At 37.8% G+C, this 21371-nt stretch overlaps 1 protein-coding gene across 3 annotated transcripts in view; it reads left to right on the top strand.

The window, feature by feature from the left end:
- Ino80 (INO80 complex ATPase subunit) overlaps positions 1-21371 on the top strand; it is a 129448-nt gene that overhangs the window by 53172 nt on the left and 54905 nt on the right. For all 3 annotated transcript variants that reach the window (XM_021241902.2, XM_013078415.3, XM_004861593.4), the window contains exons 10-23: positions 1042-1237; positions 2621-2688; positions 3627-3836; positions 4303-4383; positions 5298-5393; positions 9597-9656; positions 10025-10167; positions 11750-11834; positions 13190-13307; positions 14623-14708; positions 17665-17832; positions 18029-18162; positions 19525-19589; positions 20364-20457. In XM_021241902.2, the coding sequence (XP_021097561.1) occupies positions 1042-1237; positions 2621-2688; positions 3627-3836; positions 4303-4383; positions 5298-5393; positions 9597-9656; positions 10025-10167; positions 11750-11834; positions 13190-13307; positions 14623-14708; positions 17665-17832; positions 18029-18162; positions 19525-19589; positions 20364-20457 (1604 nt within the window). The remainder of the gene's footprint in view (positions 1-1041; positions 1238-2620; positions 2689-3626; positions 3837-4302; positions 4384-5297; positions 5394-9596; positions 9657-10024; positions 10168-11749; positions 11835-13189; positions 13308-14622; positions 14709-17664; positions 17833-18028; positions 18163-19524; positions 19590-20363; positions 20458-21371) is intronic.

Genomic DNA, 21371 nt, shown 5'->3' on the forward strand with positions numbered 1-21371 from the left:
CAAATTCAGGACCTTGTGCTTGCCAGGCAGGTGTGGTGCCACTGAGCTACATCCCCAACCCTACCTGGCTATTTCTGAGACAATTTTAATTTAGTTTAGACACTTTCAATTTAGTTTTTTTCACAGTTTAAAAACCCAGTATAAGACTAGGTATATAATTCAGTGATAGAGGGTGGGCTTAGGATGTGTGAGGCCTTGGGTTTAATCCCCAGCATGAAAAAAATAGTGTATGTGTATTTGGTCTGTATGCTTGTTTTTGGTTTTGTTTTTTGGTGACAGGGCCTGCTATGTTGTCCAGGCTGGTCTCACACTTGTGGGCTCAAGTGATTCTCCCACCTCTACCTCCCACGGGCTGTGACTAACCCTTCACCCCTCAGTGCCTGGTTTATATTAATATTTTGTAGCCATCATTATAGATGAGCCACAGATTCTTTTGAGGAATGTGATTGGCCTGTTATACTCACATACCTGCTCTGTTGACTTTACTTCTTGACTTTGTTGAGTAGCTCCTGCTCAATTACTTTGCATTTTGGTGATGAGTTGACACATTCACCTTTTTAAAAATAACACTTGTGGGGCTGGGGATTTAGCTCAGTGGTTCCACTGCCTGTCTCACAAGCAGAAGGACCCGAGTTCAATCCCTGGTACCAAAAAAAAAAATAACACTTGTGTCTACCATCTAGGCTTAAAACAGACTATGTTTGAATTTTCTTGATGTCTCAGAGCCATTATGTAAAAATATTTCCACAAAGAAGTAAATATTTTAGATAGAAGCTTAAAGGAGAAAAAATTTTATATTGTAAGAGAACAAAAAATAGTTCATTATTAGATTATAGATGAAAGTTATTTCTTCTGCTTTTTTAGTACCTTGACTTGGCTAGAGTAAAATTGTTCATTAGCATTTTTTTACCTTTTTAAAATAAAGGATTTATAAAGGAATGTGTAAATTATGTAAAGGTTTAATGAATTCTATTCACTCCCTCTTGGATATAATTGATGATTTGGCACTGTTTTTTTACTTTCATCTTTCCTCTGCTTCAGGCCAAGAGGCAACAACGAAAACTCAACTTCTTGATCACCCAGACAGAGTTGTATGCCCATTTCATGAGCCGCAAGCGAGACATGGGTCATGATGGGATCCAGGAAGAAATCCTAAGGAAACTGGAAGACAGTTCTACCCAGAGACAAATTGACATTGGTGGAGGGGTAGTAGTAAACATCGCACAGGAAGACTATGGTGAGTCCTGAGCTAGGAGGCAGAGGAAGTAGGTACTCTGCATTTTTTATATCAAAGGTTATATATGTTTTTAATTCTTAGAAGTTTTGTCTTGATTCATAGGTAATATTGATCACGAAAGAAGGATTTATTGTATTAGAGGAGGGAGAGTATGCTTCTAGAAAAGAAACATAAGTTTTTTCAGCTGGGTATGATGTCACACACCTATAATCTCAGTATTTTGGAGGCTGAGGAAGGAGGATTGTGAGTTTGAAGCTAGTCTGGAGTGCATAGTGGGTTCAGGGCCAGCCCGGACTATGTAATGAGATCATGTCTCACAAAGCAAAAACAAAAATAAGAAAACAGAACATGTCTCAGCAGAGAAAATCCTTTCTCACAAAAGATTTTTGATGATACAGGCATAAGATAGAGGCTGTTCAGTTATGGTATTTTCATGACCAGAAGGGGAAGGAGGAATCTGAGTAAAGTTTAAGAGGTATTTCCCAGAGAGTAGTGCCCAAGAGCATGTTTACCTGGAAATAAAAGTTAATGATAATGCTTCAGTGTGTTTTGAGGGTTTCACATCTCTATGTTTTATTTCCTTAAATAGTTTCACCCAGCATAAATATAGTTTTGAATCATCATGGTCTCATTTGTCCTGACTACTGGTATCACTTTGTAGAAGAATCTCCAGGCAAAATAAAAGATAGATAATAGGAAGTAAGGAGATGGATCATTCTTAAAGGGGAAGAGGATCAAGTCATGGGTGGAGGGAGGGAAGGAAAAGGGGGTGAAAAATTGAATTAAGATGTGTTAATGCATATGTACAACTTCCCATAAGGAATGTAAACATTTTGTACTAATAAAGTTTTTTTAAAAAGGTGAGACCCAAAACCAAGACTCTACAGGAATGAGAGACAGTGGATTTCACCCCCCTTGGTGATGTGGTGGTGGTGGTAGGGGGTGAGACAGGGTCCAGCTCTGTGTTCAGGCTTGCTTTTTTTTTTTTGGTACCGGGGATTGAACTCAGGACGTTGCGCTGTCGAGGTAGGTAGCAGCACCACTGAGCTAAATCCCCGGCCCAAGGCTGGTTTTGAACTTGGAACTTGCAGTGACCCTCCTGCCTCAAGCCTCCTCAGTGCTGTGATTACAGGCGTGCGGCACCATGCTTGGCCCCCCCCTAGTAATTTTTGTTAGCTAGTTTTGGCTGCTGGAGGCCATGACAGTTCTTTGCCTCCCTTTCATTTCTAGGTCCTGGCCTCTGTCAAAGTATTTACCCTTCCTCTCCTCCATCCTTCATGAGCCTAGGAATAAGTAGAATGGGGAAATCAGGATCCACATATGTCGATGTCAGTTGCCTTTGGAAGAGATAAGGGGTGATAATCTACAAATTTTCCTTTTCAGATAGTAACCATTTTAAAGCTCAGGCCTTGAAGAATGCTGAAAATGCTTACCATATTCACCAAGCCCGGGTGAGTCTTGACAATGAAAATATATACTGTAATTGGCCCTGGAAGTATCCCACAATCTTTTGCTAATGTTCTTCCTTTATTCTTAGTCACATTTTCAGTGAAAGCATTAGTCAGCATGTGACTATGTACATAGAGCGGCCATGTGTCTCTGTTTCCTTTAGAATAGTGGGAATACTTGAAGAAAGACAGAATAATAAACATTCCCTTGTCTAAATGTTAGAAAGTGTTGCCTGCCATGTGTGTGTTCCCTCTTAAGTAATGATGGATAATATAGTATGAAATACATTATTTTGGTTGTTTGGTGAAAAAGAGTATACTCTTAGCTTATTACAGAAGCCGTATGTGTTGAAGAAATTGCTAAGTTACCACATTCTTTCACTTTAGTATAACTTGCTCTGTTGTATATAATATAGAGATATTTAATAAAATCAGTTAGGTTGAATAAGTAAAGAAAAGGTAGTTTAAAATACTAGATAAGAGCCTCTTTGTAACTTTGACTGGGTCCAAATGAAAGATAGACATAAATGCTACCTTCCCTTACCATCTTCAACCAATCAGACAGATTTTCTATCAAATCTTTAACAAATTCCTTGCTGTATTAAATAATGTAACATGGCTTATTGTATGTCCATTCAAAACATATTTTTAATATACTTTGTCAGTAACAATGCTATTAGTAATATATTTTAATATAATGTATCATTATATGTAATATGATATAGTATCAAATTATCAGAAATTCTGTTCCAGTTAGTTTTCTTTTCCTTTTTTTTGGTACCAGGGATCGAACTCAGGACCTTGTGCTTGCGAGGCAGGTGCGGCACCGCTGAGCTACATCCCCAGCCTCCATTTAGTTTTCTTAGTGTAGTGTAGATAGGTTGTTGTGAATTTTATTTCCATTTAATATTTTTTCTTTTTAATATCTTTTTGTTTTCTAGACAAGGTCATTTGATGAAGATGCAAAAGAAAGTCGAGCAGCTGCCCTTCGGGCAGCAAACAAGTCTGGCACTGGGTTTGGGGAGAGTTACAGTCTGGCAAACCCATCTATCCGGGCTGGTGAGGATATTCCACAGCCCACAGTTTTCAATGGCAAACTAAAAGGTTACCAGCTAAAAGGAATGAATTGGTTGGCTAATCTCTATGAGCAGGTAAATTTTAGAACTATGTCATGCCTATTCTCTTCTTTTGTTTATTATCTGTTTTCTTTTTAGTTTGATGTAGCTGTGAAATGGATTCTTTGAAAGTTTTGTGTTTTGACAAGAAGCAGAACACTGTTTCTATATTTCTAACCTGTGTATTTTACTGGAGAATGTTGCATCATGATATAGTTTGTCTTAGGTGGTCTTGGTAAATCTGATTGTTTGCCTTTGTGTCTGGGTTAGATTAGCTAAGAACTGGCTTTGGCTTATTGATTCGTATATCATGAATCACAGTTGTAGCTCTGGCATTGGCAAGAAGAAACCATTATGGCGATAGATAATGGTACTAGAAGGTATCTCCAGTCACTTTTCTCTTAATCAGGCCTATCATCTTGGTTAGTTCTTTTTGGCAATAAGTAGAACCATTTGTGATGAAATGCAGGAAGTATTGACAGTATATTCTTTTTTCCCCCAGGGTATTAATGGCATTCTTGCTGATGAAATGGGCCTTGGCAAAACAGTACAGAGCATTGCCCTACTGGCCCATTTGGCTGAGGTGGGTAGATTCAATTTCTCAATGTTCCTCTCTCCAGAATTTAGGGACATTTTTCTGTTGAGAATCAGCATTTTTCAAAGCACTGTGCTGAGCTCTGAAACAGACCTACACAGCAAGATTTAATCCTTGCCCCAAAGCCTTTACAAGGCATGGAATAGTGAACATTCTGATTTTCATGGAGGCCAGGACAGGATTTGATCATGTATGATTTGAATCACTGCCTCCCATCCTCCAATGAGAATCTCCAATGTAGTGGCAAGAATGCTGGAGTAGGATCAGAAAAGCTGCATTCTCATCTCAGCAACCCTTCCTGGCCATATAAACTTGGGCAGTCCCCTTAACCTCTTTTGAACTAACTTCACTTCAACTCTTGAGACTTAGTTTCCTTTAAACTAAAGTATGAATAATGTCTGTTGTACAGGAATTTTGTGAAAATTAAATGAGAAATATATGCAAATACACACTTTAAGAAAAGGAAAAGCTCTATACCAATTAAATAGTAGTAAAATTTTATGATAACTTAGTATAGGGCAGAATAGTACATAGAAGTCAGTATGCCATAAATGCTTTGTGAGTGATATAAATTAAGACCTGCAAGAGGTCAGAAAAGGGAGTAGTTGCTTCGTGTTTTTCCCTCCTTTGTTATATTAATATATCTCACCGTTACTGAATGTGCAGATTTTGAAATTGGTGAAATATTTCTGTTATTATAATGCATGAACTGTTCTTAAAGTGCTGTTTTCATTAACTAATTATAATTTTTTTTTTTTGGTACCGGGGATTGAACTTGGGTCCTTGCGCTTGTGCAGCAGGCAGCGAAACCACTGAGCTAAATCCCTGTCCCAACTAATTATAATTTTAATTTAATTATCTTCAGTTTTCCTACAGTTGGCTGACTAGTTTTTCTGTTGCAGAGAGAGAACATTTGGGGGCCTTTCTTAATAATATCACCTGCTTCCACACTGAACAACTGGCACCAGGAATTTACTAGATTTGTTCCTAAATTTAAGGTAAAAGTCGATCCAACAAGAGAATCTATTGCTCTTTATACTTTCTCTTCTTTTTCTGCCTTACTAATTTAATCACTTCTTCTTTTTTTTTTTTTTTTTTTTTTTGCAGTATCAGGGATCAAACTCAGGACCTTGTGCTTACAAGCCAGGCATGGTGCCACTGAGCTAAATCCCCAGCCTTTAATCACTTCTAATAGTTTTACATTTCTTAAGTTGATTCAGAAACCGCTGTATTTTCATTCCCTATAAAAATTACTGTGGGGGCCGGAGATTTAGCTCAGTGGTGCTGCTGCCTGCCCTGTAAGCTCAAGGTCCCAAGTTTGGTCCTTGGTACCAAAAAAAAAAAAATTATTTGTGGAAGCCAGGCATGGTGGTGTGTGCCTGTAATCCCAGCAGGGGGAAGCTGAGGCAGGAGGATTGTGTCAAGGCCGGTTTGGGGTACATAGCAAGTTCAAGGCCAACCTGAGATATATGATGAGATCCTGACTCCAAAAAAAAAAAAAAGCCAGGCGCACACCTCTAATCCCAGCACTTGGGAGGCTGAGGCAGAAGGATTGCCCGGAGTTCAAGGCCAGCCTGGGCTACATAGTGAGTTCCAGGCCACCTTGAACTACATAGCAAGACTGTCTCAAAAAACCAAAAAAAAAAAAAAAAAAAGACACTAAACAAAAAATTACCTGTGGAAACAGTAAGAGTGCCTGTTAATGTCTGTATGTTTAATAAATGAGAAAGCCAAAGTCCAATTTGAGTGATTATTGCATTTGTTGCTGAATTGTTAGGTCTTGTCAAATTGTTATGATTAAAAAGATCCACTTTATTTGGCCTAACATAGATTTTACCAGATAATCGGGATACAAATTGTGTAATTTATGGCATTGCTTCCTCATCTCTAATATTTTTATAAATATGTTCATTTATGAGCCAGATTTTTATTTTTTGAAACATAGTCCTGCTGTGTTGTTCTAAGCACTAGAAGTCCTCATGCCTCAGCTGCATTGAGAAACTGGGACCATAGGCTTGGTTCTACAGGCATGCTATCATCCCTGACTTAAAGCCAGAATTTAGTTTTGGTCCTGTTTATGATGTCTGAAGTAGATACATAAGGTGAAGTTTGGCTTAATTCATAGGAAAAGAACTGATACTGAGGTAGGACATGAGCAGCAGAGAAGTGTGTTGGATCAGTTGGTTAAGACAGACACAATATCAACAGGATTAGTCATGGAATATTGCTGGGATGTAAGAAAGAATGGGAGCCAGGTATTGTGGCACATGGCTGTAATCCTAGCACTTGGGAGACTAATACAGGAGGATTGCCCCAAATTCGAGGACAGCCTGAGCTACATAGGGAGACCCTGTCTCAGAAAAAAAAGGGATAGATAATCCTATCTATTATTAACATGTTTATAGTTTAAAAGGGTGGGAAATTAGTTAAATGTATGTTTGTTTTGGGGTTTTTTTTCCCCAGTACTAGGGATCGAACTCAGGACTTTGTGCTTGCCAGGCAGGCACTGTGCTGCTGAGCTACATCCCTGACCCTGTTTTTGTTTTTTGAAGCAAAACCATTATTGGTATATTTTAGATACAAATAATGATAACATTCATTGTAGAGAATTTGTACCTATACATGATATATCTTGCTTCTTCCCATTCCCCCTAAATGTATGTTTGGTCCATACAGAATATAATAAAAATGAAGTCACGTGGTAAGGAGGATTTTATGGAGAGTATATATCAAGAAAAGTTGGCACAGTCTCTAACATTTGTTCTTCTAACAGTGTTCTGTACCATTTAAAGGACAAGTAGGGCAGGATGAGAGGCATCTGTTTTTCTGGCTTATGCTTTGCAAAGAATAGGGACATTTCGGGGATTTCCCACTGAAGCATCTGTGTCTGTGGTCCTTTTCTGTGCCTGAGTTGTGGATTTAGAAACTATTTACCAGGTTTGTTACATGTATAGCTTTAACTTGGCACACCCATTTTTAGCTAAGAAAATGAGATCATTATAATATACTGTAGTTTGTTGAATACTTTCTCTTGAATTTTTTGCCATATGAAATACGATTACCGTCTTTTTTTGCTTTTTCATACAATGTTTGGTACATGCTGAACAATGAGGATGTTAAAACATTTAAGTCTTAAATATCTACCAAACCACTTAAATTTTTTTTTTTTTTTTTTTGGTACCTGGGATTGAACTCAGGACCTTGTGCTTGCGAGGCAGGTGTTGGCGTGCTGAGCTAAATCCCTGGCCTTCCAAACCACTTAAATTTTGAGTAGCCCCTCACTCGGCAATAGATGGCAGTGTTGCACTGTTTATGTTATTTATAGCCCTCCTTTAAGTGTGTTTATGCTTCCATTTGCATATTGAGCTTCCTTTTAATACTCTAGTTTAGGAGTAAAATATAGCCTGTGGGCCAAGTCTAGTTGCCACTTCTTTGATTTTTTTATTTTCCCAATTTTTTTATTGCAACAAAATAACATATAACGTATAATTCCATTTTAACACATTCCTGCCAGCTTAAACCACCAGTGGTACATGTGTGACTGTCCCATCAGGTGACTTGTACCACTGTGGGAACCTAACACATTCAGATCAGAGCTGCCTGGCAGCGAGACATATGGATTATTGCCCCCTTGTGAACATGTTGAAGCGTACAGTTATTAGCATTAAGTTATTAGCATAATGTTGTATAGCTGTCACTGCTGTCTACTTCCAGAACTTTTTCATCACCCGAAATTTAAACCTCATACTCATTAAGCAGTGATCCTTTCTTCCCCTCTCCTGCTAGTCTCTGGTAGCCACAAATCTGCTTTCTGTAGTTAGATTTACTTATTCTCAATACTACATTTAAATGTAGAGCATATAATGTGTGGCCTTTTATATTTGGGTTTTTTTTCACTTGCTATAAACTTTCCAAGTTTCACCCATGTTGTTGGATGTATTAGTGGTTCTTTCTGTCCAAATCATATTCTGTTAATATCTGTTTATCACTTTTTAAAAATTCATTTATCTCTTGATGGATATTTTGGGTTGTTTCTAACCTTTGGCCATTTTGAACAGTACTGTTATGATCGTTCGTGTATAGTTTTTGTTTAAACATCTATCTTATTTTCATTGCTTTTGGGTATATGTCTGATCAGAATTGCTAGGTTATATAGGAGTTCTGCTTATTGAGGAACCCACCATATTGTTTTTATGTGGCCCAGGAGCTAAGAATAGTTCATGCATTTTAAAATTGTTGATAAAATAATATTTCATAACATGTTACATAAGAAATTCAAATATGTATCTAATTGGAACCCCGCCACCCTATTCTTGACTACTTATGACTTATTTGCACAACAGCAGTAGAGCTGAGCTTTGACAGAGATGGAAGGGAGTACAAAGCTTAGAATATTTACAGCAAAAGTTTGCTGACCCAGTAGTAGTTGAGACATTGTTTCTATTGCCATTACATAGATAATTGGAAATATGTTCATTTCTTGGTAGAACATAGTTGGAAATTCTTCTCAGATTCATGGTTATAGTCAAAGATACAGAGGATAATTGAAAAATAGGGTGCATGTTGGTTTAAAAAAATGTATTACAATAAATGACAGATTACCATTAATCCCCTTTACACTCATCCTGGTTCTTTTTGCCACTTTCTGAAGCAGTTCTCAGATTCTATTTTCTGTCTTTATGGGGTTTGGCCAAAAATATAGTGAATGCTGCTGCCCAGTGCCATCCTAGGGAAAGGCAGGCTCATAAAAACATTACAGTGTTTCCTACTCTACCTTATTAACAGGATCTGGCATTCTAAGTCAGAGGGAAGAGTACCACATACTGTCCTTACCTCTTTGGGCTTCCTTTTATAGTTCTTGCCTCTGTAATTCTCCATTGCCTCAGTAACTCTCTGATGCCTTCAAACATATACAGTGTGTGTTTATATGTGTGTGTGTGTGTGTGTATTTGTTCAGCAAGAGTATTGCTCAAACTACGTAGTTCATCATTACCAGAAGAGAAACTCCTACATTCAATTAGCTTCTTTTTAAATCACTCTGAATAAAATATTTGTCATGCTGTTTTTTTGTTTTTTTTTGGTATTGGGGATCGAACTTGGGACCTTGCGCTTGCGAGGCAGGTGGCGAAACCCCCCAGCCCTGTAATGCTATTTTTAAGATTATCAATAAGAAATAATGTATATATTGATCCTTTTTCCAGGTGCTACCATATTGGGGAAATCCTCATGATAGAAAAGTCATCAGGAGGTTCTGGAGTCAGGTAACTTTCAGCTTCCTGTATACATACATACTTACAAGCATCCGTACATACATGTAGTCTTTTTTTTTTTGGTACTGGGGATGGAACTCAGGACCTTGTGCTTGGGAGACAGGCGGTAGCACCACTGAGCTAAATCCCCGGCCCTAAAAAGACATTTTTTAAATAAGCTAGAGATCAGTTACACAATTTGTTACAGAGATGACTGGTTTTGAAACATTTGCTTCACTGCACATATCCCTCCCATGTGGGAGAAACACACCTTGAAGCCTATCTTGAACTTCTTGTCCCTAGGAAATACAGTCTATATGTCATTGTTTTAGAAGAATTGTTAGGTCTCTCTATTCACCATTCCCCTCTTATATTTACAGAAGACCCTCTATACTCAGGATGCCCCCTTCCATGTGGTTATCACCAGCTACCAGCTGGTGGTACAGGATGTGAAGTATTTCCAGCGGGTTAAGTGGCAGTACATGGTACTGGACGAGGCCCAGGCGCTTAAGAGTAGTTCCAGGTAAGATGAGCAGTAGAAACCAAACTCCATGGGTGGGCGCATACATATATATGGGTGTATATGCCTGTATCTATATGTAATAAGCAATTATATGTATGTATTTTATATACAGATGTATATATGTGTAGATATATTATATATGAATGAATTAAGATCAGAGAGTTTTCAGAACATGGCATGACATGGTCTGTGCCTCAGCTGTGTACCTGACTAGAAGGTAAAAATTCCATTACATTTTTTCACGGGACACACTGTTGGTGCTTAAAATACATAGATTTTTTTTTTTAACTTTTATCTCCCTGTTCGATAATTATGATACTTTAATTTTTTTCTTTAAGGAAAATTTCTATATAGAAAGGGCTCTGCCTTTGGCCTTCCTTTGAGAAATTATGTGAGACAGGAGTTCTGAGTAAGAAGTAGAATGTTAAACTTTGAGGATTGGAGGTTCTTTCTGTTTTTTGTATATTGTTTCAGTCCTTGCATGGTTATTAGACCTCTAAGAATCTTGTATTGTAATATATTTAAAATACTTCAGTACCTTTAAGATCCCAAACTGGATGGAAGAGTGCTTGGCTATAGTGTTGCTCAGTGCTGCTAACCGTTGGCTTTGATTTGTATTTTACTCTTGGTGAGTCCACTGGACCTGTTTTAGAGGTCCGTGTTAACCAGCAGATGGTCTCTTTCTTGGATGGTCTCTTCTAGCTCTAGAAGGGATTACTTTATATGACGCTCTTTGGAAGGGGGCTGTGCCTGTGGTCAGGAGTAGTGAAGGCTCACTTTACAACTGCTCACATCCTTCCTCCTCTTCCATTTCTTGCTCCAAACTTGTACCGGAAAGGCACAGATTAATAATTATATTACTTTCTTTTACAGATAAATGCCCTTTAATTAAATGACATATATATATATATATATATATATATATATATATATTTTTTTTTTTTTTTTTTTTTTTTTTTTGGTACTGGGGATCGAACTTGGTTCCTTGTGCTTGCGCAGCAGGCAATGAAACCACTGAGCTAAATCCCCGGCCCAAATGACTTATATTTTAAAAAATAGAAAACCGACCGAGGATAAGAGAAGACTTTCTAAAGCCAGAAAGAGATCATTCTCTGCCTGTTAAAGAGCTGGGTTTTTTACCTTCTTTGCTTTTTAAAAAAATTGTTGTATGTTTGTGATACATAATATTTACCTTCATTTTGGGGAATAAAACATACATAAATCATACATTGATCATTTTCTAAACCCTAATACCATATTTTCTATATAAACTAGTCAGTTCTGCTCATTTTATGTCTTCACCTTTGTTGAATTTTATATATATATATTTCTTTCTTTATTTATTTTATTTTAATTTGTTTTGGTACCGGGGATCAAACTCAGGACCTTGTGCTTGTGAGGCAGGTGCGGTGCCACTGAGCTAAATCCCTGGCCCTGAATAATATTTTTCAATTGTGTACATAATAGAATATGATTCTGAGTGTTATATTGAAAGCATTTTTAGAAATATGGCATCTCAGTAAGATAATTAAAGAAATATTTACTGATAACTTGCGAATTTGTAACTCATTTTATTGGGCAGTGTTCGTTGGAAGATCCTCTTACAGTTCCAGTGTCGGAATCGACTTTTGCTAACTGGGACTCCCATTCAAAACACCATGGCTGAGGTAGGTTCTAGTTAAGGTCCCAGGTTTTTGTCTTAAGACAGAGTTCCAGGGCCGGGGATTTAGCTCAGTGGTTCTGCCGCTTGCCTCACAAGCACAGGGACCCGAGTTCAATCCTCGGTACCAAAAAAAAAAAAGACAGAGTTCCAGACATCATAGAATTCTTCACTATGCTTCCCTGGAGTGCTGCTGCTCTGTACAAATTATATTCCCCACATAAAGGAAAAATTCAACCATGACTTTCCTTAAGTGGTCTTTTTAGCCACCATTGCTATTTTCTTATTTTTATTTTATTTTTATATATTTATGTAATAAATAGTGGCCACATTAGGAAATGTTACACATCTAATGCAGAAATGTTTTTATGCTTGCCAGGTAATATAGTGGTACCTTGGTTCACACACTTAATTCTTTCCACAATTCTGGTCATAGAATTTGTTCCACAATTCTGGTTGCAACCAAATAGTAGAATCATGAAATGAATTCTGCAACCAGAATCGTGGAAAAAATTAAGTGGGTGAATTGAAATACCACTGTATTCTTCCAAGAAGAACTAAATTCTTCCTTTAGAAAGGATAATTGATGGTCTAGAATAGGGGTCAAAACTTTCTGTAGAGAACTAAACGGTAAATATTTTAAACTTTTCAGGCCATATAGTCACTGTTGTAACTACTCAACTTTACCTATGTAGTGTAAACCAGTCATAGACTGTATAGAAATGGACAGGCTTGACCATGTGTCAATAAAACTTCATTTAGAAAGATAAATGGCAGGCCAGACTTGACCCCATATATAGTGATTTTCTGATCCCTGATCTAAGGTTTTTAGTAGCCAGTTATGTTACCTCAGATTATGTTCCATTATAGAATAGACTTTTATATTCAGTAATACCTTGGTTCACAGATGTTTCTGTTTGCAAAAACTTGGTTCTCAAACAAAAGTGTTTGACAACATTTTGCTTCCGTTCACAAACTCAGCATTGCATAACAGACTCAACCTTGGCCATCTTTCCCACATAAACACAAATGCGGCTATCTTCCAAATTGTAAAACAAATTAAATTCATAAACCAAGGTGTGTGTGTATGTATAATATTTTAAAATATCTCACTGCAAAATCTGAGCAGCAGTTGGACTTTAAAACTTTTAGGTTGAAATTAATTGAAAAATAATCATATTTTGCTACAACACCCAGTGAGCAGTGTGCTTGTGCTTAGTCTTTCACTCTCACACACGTCTACAAGATACTCCCCTCCCCACCACACACTCGAACCACCTGGCGTTCACTCTCTAGACTCTAATAGATCCTCATACACTGCTATAGCATTGCCATTTGATTTTAGTTTTTCTTTTTTTCTAGCTCTGGGCTTTGTTACATTTTATTATGCCAACTTTATTTGATTCACATGAAGAATTTAATGAATGGTTTTCCAAGGACATTGAGAGCCATGCTGAAAACAAATCTGCCATTGATGAGAGTGAGTATCGTTAGGAGCTTACTTTTCTTCTGACCTGTAAGTGTGGATAACTACATAAGTATGTGTTTTCTTCTGTGTGAAGGATTTTCTTCCAGTGTATAGGGATCAACTGGGGCGGGGGGTTCTCTTATAAATTAATTATGTGCTTTTGATATAAATTTTTTTCGATATATTTGAAAGACTCAGAAACAAGCTAATGTAGATATTGGCCACACTGTCTTGACTATTTAATTAAAGCAGTGTAAGCTTAATTCATAAAGTACTGTATTTTGGCTTATCGCATCCTCATTTCCATATAGGTCCTGAAAAACTTATTAGTTTTATCTTTGTGTAATGGGCTGTGCTTTTTCTGAAATAAAAACTAAGAATATTAGAAGAGCCATTTATATTATTTTTTATATAGTGAACTTATTTTAAAGACGGTTTCACTATTAGTTCAAGCTGTCCTTGAACTCACTATCTAGCTCAGGCTGGCCTCAAACTCACAGCAACCCTCCTGCCTCAGCCTCCTAAGTGCTGCAATTATAAGCATGTGCCACCATGCCCAGCATATAGTGAACATTTTAAATCTACTTGTTAATACTTTTGACCTTGCTGAATATGTGCCTGATTTTAAGAATGTTCTGAGATGTTTATTACATAAACATAAGAGGATATCTACGAACTAACTGTAAGAAAAGCCCTTTAAGTGATTTTATGCTGCAAGTTGTTAATTTACTGACATCCTTTGAAAGATAGGTTTTGAAGTAAACCTCGTTTCAGATGGTTTTCATTAGATCTTTGTAAGAACCCTGTTATTGACAAAATGATCCTAAAACACTCAAAAACTGAATTCTAGTGAAAATAGAACCTAATACATTTGTCTAGTTGGCTACATAGCAAGATGCTGTAGGAAATTGAAATTTATTCATTTTTTCCTTGGGAAAAAGCCCCAGTCTGCTTTCAGAGAATCAAGCCAAAAAGTATTTAAAGAGTTTAGGAGGCCAGGTGTGGTGGTACAAGCCTGTAATCCCAGCACTTGGAAGGCTGAGGCAGGAAGATTGCCATGAGCTCAAGGCCAGCCTGAGCTACATAGTGAGTTCAAGACCAGCCTGAACTGCACAGCAAGACACTGTCTCAAAAAAACAAACAAAAAGGGCCGGGGATTTAGCTCAGTGGTTCTGGCGCCTGCCTCGTAAGCACAAGGTCCCGAGTTCGATCCCTGGTACCAAAAAAAACCCAAACAAACAAAAAAAAGTTTTGGAGAAATGAACATGATATTTGATGTGTGTATTAAGTCAATATAATGTATTATTTTGTTGGCCTCCTGTTTCAGATCAACTCTCTCGTTTACACATGATCTTGAAGCCATTTATGCTGAGGAGAATAAAGAAAGATGTAGAAAATGAACTGTCTGACAAGGTAAGAAAAGTTGACGTCCAAGGCACCAATTTAGGATTAAGACAGGGTATTCCTTGGTATATTTAGTTGAAGCATGATTAGTTTTATTGAGAGATGAAATTTAAACTTGAGTGAATTAAAGACTTAAAATGAGTCAAATAATAAAGGAAAGTAGCATTTTCCCCTTTTATTTAATATATTTTACTAAGGGAAAAATTGAAACATCACAATAGTAGAAAGAATAGTAAAATGAGTCCACTTGTCCATTGTACAGCTTCAACAGTGATAAGGTCATGGCCATTCCTAGCTCTCTGGGTTATACTGACATAAACCCAAGATTCTTTTATTTATAAATATTTTCTTTTCTTTCCCAGTAGTATACTGGGGAGTCAACCCAGAGAATGAAGCAGGAAACAGTGAGGACCCCAGCACAGATAACTCTTTAACAGGAAGATAGGAGCAAAAATTGGCTTTTAATGATGCCTGCAGCTCAGTGAGTGACTCCTGTCAGTCTTGAGAGCCCCGAATAGAAGTTTGCACTTCCTTGTGTACCTCTTTTTCCATCCCCAAGGCTTAATTCCATTGGAGTTTCCCTGGGAATATAGCAAGCAGGATGTACACAAAGCAGAGCAGTGGAGAGGGGGAGATCAAAGAGTTCTGGCAGGATTTTCTGAGTCTGTTATGCTCCTTTGGTGACATATTACAGAAGTAGTCATGGCTACTCAGGTACATTCTACAAAGAGCAAAGTTACCTAGTTAACCCATAGTTGCCTAATAACACAGTTAACCCATAATTGCCCAGTTCCATATGGAGGGGTGGTCTCCTCTCTCAAGAGCACTGAACTGTATCTCCAACCCTTTTTATATTTGATTGTGAGACAAGGTCTTACTCAGTTGCCCAGGCTGGCCAGGAACTTGCAGTCTTCTTGCCTCAACTTCCAAGTAGTTGGGATTACAGGCATGTGCCACCATGCCTGACCTCATGGATTAATATGTTCATATGTATATCTGAAAGATTTGGTCTTTCTAAAAACTACATAATCAGATGTCATTACCATCCATACAAAAAAGACAATCCCATGACAGTGTCATGTGTTCATTCAGTGTTGGGTTATCCTTGTGTCTATCTGTCCATGCTTTTCTTTCTTTAAGAATTAATAGGTTAGGGCCAGGGATTTAGCTCAGTGGTTCCGTTGCTTGCCTTGTAAACACAAGGACCTGAGTTCGATCCCTGGTAACAACAACAACAAAAAATTAATAGGTTGATCTGGGTGTGGTGTGTACCTATAACCCCAGCACTTACGTTGCTGAGTCAGGAGGATCTCCCCGAGTTTCAGGCCAGCCTGAACTATATAGCTTGAGGCTGCATCTCAAAAAACAAAACAAAACAAAAAGGCGGGCATGGTGGTGTGCACCTGTAATCCCGGCACTCGGCAGGCTGAGGCAGGAGAGTGGCTGCAAGTTCAAGGCCAGCCTGGACTATACAGGAAGACTCTGTCTCCAAACCGTGCCCCCCAAAAAACGTTTAATGTGCTTTGGGGTATATATTTTTTTTTCCTAATAAAGTCAGTGATTTTGGTTTATAAGTAACCTTTTTTGACTTCTTTCCAGATTTTGTAATATACTATTAATTCCTATGATTCTTTCCTGTATTCTTTTTTTCCTGGCTTTCTGTTCTTGGGGAATTTCCCCATCATCCCTAGATTCTACCTGTTACAGTTATGCTGGCTACCTTAAGAGGCAACTTTCCTACTTAGGAAAGTAGGACACTACTTGGTAGTGTCCATTGTTTTCCCCCTATTCCTGCCAGAAGGTTGGGTCATATTCACATTAGGGACTCTTTGGGAGATTGTTGTGGGGATGTAAACCTTCTTCAAAGAGAAATCTGTACCTTTATTTTATTCCTTTTTCTTAAAATCTTGATAGCTATCTTGCACATTATAGGTTTTTCAGCAGTTTAATTACTTTATAAAATTTCTGTGAGAAGTACAGTAGAATCAGGACAGACTACAGGCAGGAAGACCCAAAAATAATAGCAGTCTAGACTAGATCTGATGAAGGCCTGCTATAGGATATTGGGAATGCTTGGCAGTAAATTTCCAGGTTGAATTGAAGGATTTAGGAAATGGTGGAACATCAAGTATGAAAGAAATCAGAGTTCATTGAAATTTGTCTTCGGGCAACTAATGAATTATAATACTATTAATAAGTTTAGTAAATTGTTTGGGGCATGGAGATAGATAGATAGACAGGATTTTTGGAGGAAGAGTGGTATGGGGGGTTGAACCCTGGGCATTCACACCAAACCATATTCTCCATCTCCAGCCTTTTTTTTCTTTTCTTTTCCTTTTGGTACTGGGGATCAAACTCTGGTCCTTGTGCTTGCAAGGCAGGCAGCAGAACTACTGAGCTAAATCCCCGGCCCCCTTTTTTTATTTTCTACTTTGAGCCAGGACCTCACTAAATGTTAAACTGCCTAGGCTGTGCTTAAATTCCCTATCCTGCCTTAGCCTCCCAGATGCTGACATTGTAGGGATGTACCACCATGCTTGCCTTGGAAAAGATAATTGCTTTTTCCTGATACAGGACATAATACAATTACAGACTGTCTGAGTGGTACTTTCAATAGTAGTTGACAAGATGGAGCAGGGAATGTTTTGAAATATTTGGGAGTGTTTTTTTTTGTGGGGGAGAGTGTGTTTTTGCAAATTACTGTGAAGAGTGATAATTGGTGCTATAGGCAATGGAAGAGATTGCTCAGGGAGAGCATGTAGAGTGAGTCAGGGAGAAAAAAAGTCAAGGAAAGAACATTGTTTCTGTCCAGCCACACATATAACAGGTTTATGGAGATAATGAGCTCAAGGAAGTATTGTTTTCATAATCATAATCTGGTTTGTATGCATTTTCAATTTTAGGCTGATAATGAGTTTTCTTACAAATGATTTTTCCAAATATCAGTATCCTTGCTGCTTTTTAGATTGAGATTCTAATGTACTGCCAGCTGACCAGCCGACAAAAGCTCTTATATCAGGCATTGAAGAACAAAATTTCTATTGAGGATCTATTGCAGTCTTCTATGGGCTCAACCCAGCAAGCACAGAACACCACCAGCAGCCTCATGAACCTAGTCATGCAGTTTAGGAAGGTAAGATCTTAGCCCACCTGCCCTGGTGTTGTTTTTATTATTCTACCTCAAGGAAAAGGCTTGATCCCAGATAAGCAAAGACTGTTATAAAAAGGTGAATACAAACATTCACAAAGATAAACATTCAGGTTTGGGGATTCCCTCATCATTTCATAGAGTGCACATGACAGTACTGTCCCATTTCTGTTCCCCCTAGGTGTGTAATCATCCAGAGTTATTTGAACGACAAGAAACTTGGTCTCCATTTCATATTTCACTAAAGCCATATGAGATTTCAAAGTTTATCTACCGTCATGGACAGATCAGGGTCTTCAACCATTCGCGAGACAGGTGAGCAAATATCTGTTTACTCTGAGATGAGTTTTTGTTCTGTTTTGTTTTGCTTTTGCTCTTTGTTTTGTAATTCAGGGTCCTATGGCTTAATTGGTAAGTTTAATGAACAATGTGCGATTTTCCCACAATGAGGTATTTAAGAAAAGATTGGACAAGTATTTGTGATATGAACTTGAGAACTATTCAGGCTTCAACTAGATGATCTTGAGAGCTCTAGACATTTCTTTCTTTTTTCTTTGTTTTTTGGTTTTTTTGGTACCAGAGATTGAACTCGGGTCTTTCCTCTTGCAGGGCAAGCAGCGGAACCACTGAGCTAAATCCTCGACCCCAAAATTACATCCAGTTTTGGGGGTTTTTTTGGTATTGGGGATCAAACTCAGATCCTTGCGCTTGCACAGCAGGCGGCAAAACCACTGAGCTAAATCCCCGGCCCGACATTTCTTTCTAATTGGCTTTCTGACTTAGGAAAGAGTACCTTTGTGTAAATATGTACTTTGCATCACACATGAACAGAAAATGCACTAAAATAACTCCATATACTGAAACTGGTTGTGTTGACACACATATTAGAGAACTGATTGGATTTAAAATTAATCAAATTTGCTTTCTTTTTGGAGTAAGCAAAAGTAGATTTAGGCCGGGGAGTTAGCTTAGTGGTTCAGCTGCCTGCCTCGCTAGCGCAAGGTCCCAAGTTCAATCCCCCATCTCCCCCCACCACAAAATTAATAGATTTAGTAAAGGTTAAGGTAGTCATTGTTGTTAAGCTAATGTGCTAGAGACTACTTCATTCAGAAAATTGATGTGTGGTTCATTTTACCCTTCTAGATTAGGATGGTCTTGGCTTCTGGGCTTTTTAACATGCTTCCCAAGGTTTTTTCTATGTACCCCAACTTGAGAACCATAGACTTGGAAAGCTCCTTTTGTAGGGAAGTAATATAAACTATTATAGAAATAATCATCAACATTACCTAATGAAACTGATATTGAGACATATATAATGGGTTTGACTTTGCATTCTTTGTGATAGCTCCAGGTTAATACTTAACTAGATGATCAGAGGAAAGAGGCAGAGCTGTAGTGCTGTTTGTTTAATATAGTATCTTATAACTTACAGTGCTACAGTTGTGATTATTTGAAGTAAAATGAGACATTTGAACTTTTATTATCTTCATAAACTTTTAGCTGCTTTGTACTTTCTGACATTTATGCCATGATTTACCTGGTAATAGGACAAGAAATTTCTTAAAATGTAGAAACAATTTCATAACTAAGGTTTTCCCTAGTTTGGAAACTCTAGTTTAGTTAACTTCCCAGTATTTATATTTGAGTTTGGATTTATTTTATTTATTTCATTCACAGGTGGTTAAGGGTTCTTTCTCCATTTGCACCAGACTATATCCAGCAGTCTCTCTTCCATAGAAAAGGTATGTGTTGGATCTTTGGGAAGCAAGGTATGTTAAGGATTTACCAGGATGCCATTTGTTTTGCTGATTGACTGGTTTGGAACTCCTTTTGGCTTTGCCTGTGAGTCAGGCCTTCATTTATAATGTCTTGATGATATTCAGTTAAGTAAATTAGTCTTCATCTGAAGGCTCTGTTATTTGTGGCTGTAATAGGAAGCAGTAGAAAATAGTTGTAATTGACCATCCATCTTTATTTTCTACTTGCCTCTTTTTTTTGGTACCGGGGATCAAACTGGGGTCTTTGTGCTTGCGCAGCAGGCAGCAAAACCACTGAGCTAAATCCCCAGCCCTACTTGCCTCTTAAGAATTTTTTATTCTTGAAACTTGACAAAATTAATGCTGGACTCTTATTAATGAGACTTCCTTCCTTCCTCCTTACTGTAGGAAAAGGAGCTGTTCATCTTCAAGTATTGTCCAAAATATTAAAGCCAAGGCTTAGAATCTTTTCTCTCTGTCCTATCCTCTTCTTTTTCCAGGACCAATAAAAAGAAAAGGCAATTATCCAAAGATCCCAAAACCCCAAAGATAACTGATTGAACCATGTCCAGTCTGGTCCATATATACCCTATCTCATTGGCCTGCTTCTGCTACCTGTGATTATAGTGAAACTATGTCTAGATCAAACTCTTTAGAATATCTTTGGATGCCTAAGTGAAAATTCAGTTCGGTAGGCTTTAGTATTGATATTATCTCTTGATTGTCTAATCAGGAGAATCTTATTCTTTAATATTCCAGGCATTAATGAAGAAAGCTGTTTTTCTTTTCTTCGCTTTATTGATGTATCTCCAGCAGAAATGGCAAATCTTATGCTTCAGGGACTTTTGGCCAGGTAAGGAGTTTGCTTATCACTATTTGCTTATTGCTCATGTGAATAAACAGGGGCAAGTGATGTATACTATACAATTATTATATATGTGCTGCTGAAGTGAGCACATATACTATACAGTTAAACATTTAATATTACATGACTGGAGCCTCTCATTCTTTTTTGTTTGTTTTTTGGGGGGTTTTTTGGTACTGGGGATTGAATTCGGGTCCTTCTCCTTGCAAGGCAGGAGGCGGAACCACTGAGCTAAATCCCCGGCCCCTAGCCTCTCATTCTTTTTCTCTTAAGAATAACATTTTTTAAATTAGGAAATTATAATTGTTTTGATCATTTAATTACATGATACTTCATGTTATACTTTTAAGTGAAGAGTATTAGCTGGGTATGGTGGCACATGCCTGTAATTCCAATACTCTGGGAGACTGAGGCAGGAGGATTACAAGTTCAAACCCAGCCTGGGTTACCTAATGTGACCCTGTTCAAAATTTTAAAAAGGCCTAGGGTGTAGCTCAGTGTAAAGGCCCTGGGTTCAATTCCTAGTACCACGGGAGGGAGTGGTGGTGAATATTTAGGCTTTTCCCTTATGTTACCGGATCTTTTAATTCTGTAATTTCTGGTTAGTTTTTTTATGTTCTTGCTTCTCTACAGGGCAAATGATGGCTCATGATTCACTTAGCTGGTAGTGACCACAGCATAGCCTGCCTCAAGTATTCTGGGAACTTAGTTCTTTGTTCTTATTCTTTGGTATAATGGCTTTCACTGACCTCTTATGGCTTTGTGTTTATTTAATAAGGACCCTATTTGGAATGCACTCTACTTAACATGAAGATGTTTTAGACTGTGAGTTTTTGTGATAGAGGTGAATATTGAATATTGAGAGGAGGTTTAACAGGATTTTAATATTCATTGTAACAAAC

This window comes from Heterocephalus glaber, unplaced genomic scaffold, assembly GCF_053883595.1.
Source record: "Heterocephalus glaber isolate CG9 unplaced genomic scaffold, H.glaber_assembly_v1.0 deba00000809, whole genome shotgun sequence".
Classification (NCBI taxonomy): domain Eukaryota; kingdom Metazoa; phylum Chordata; class Mammalia; order Rodentia; family Bathyergidae; genus Heterocephalus; species Heterocephalus glaber.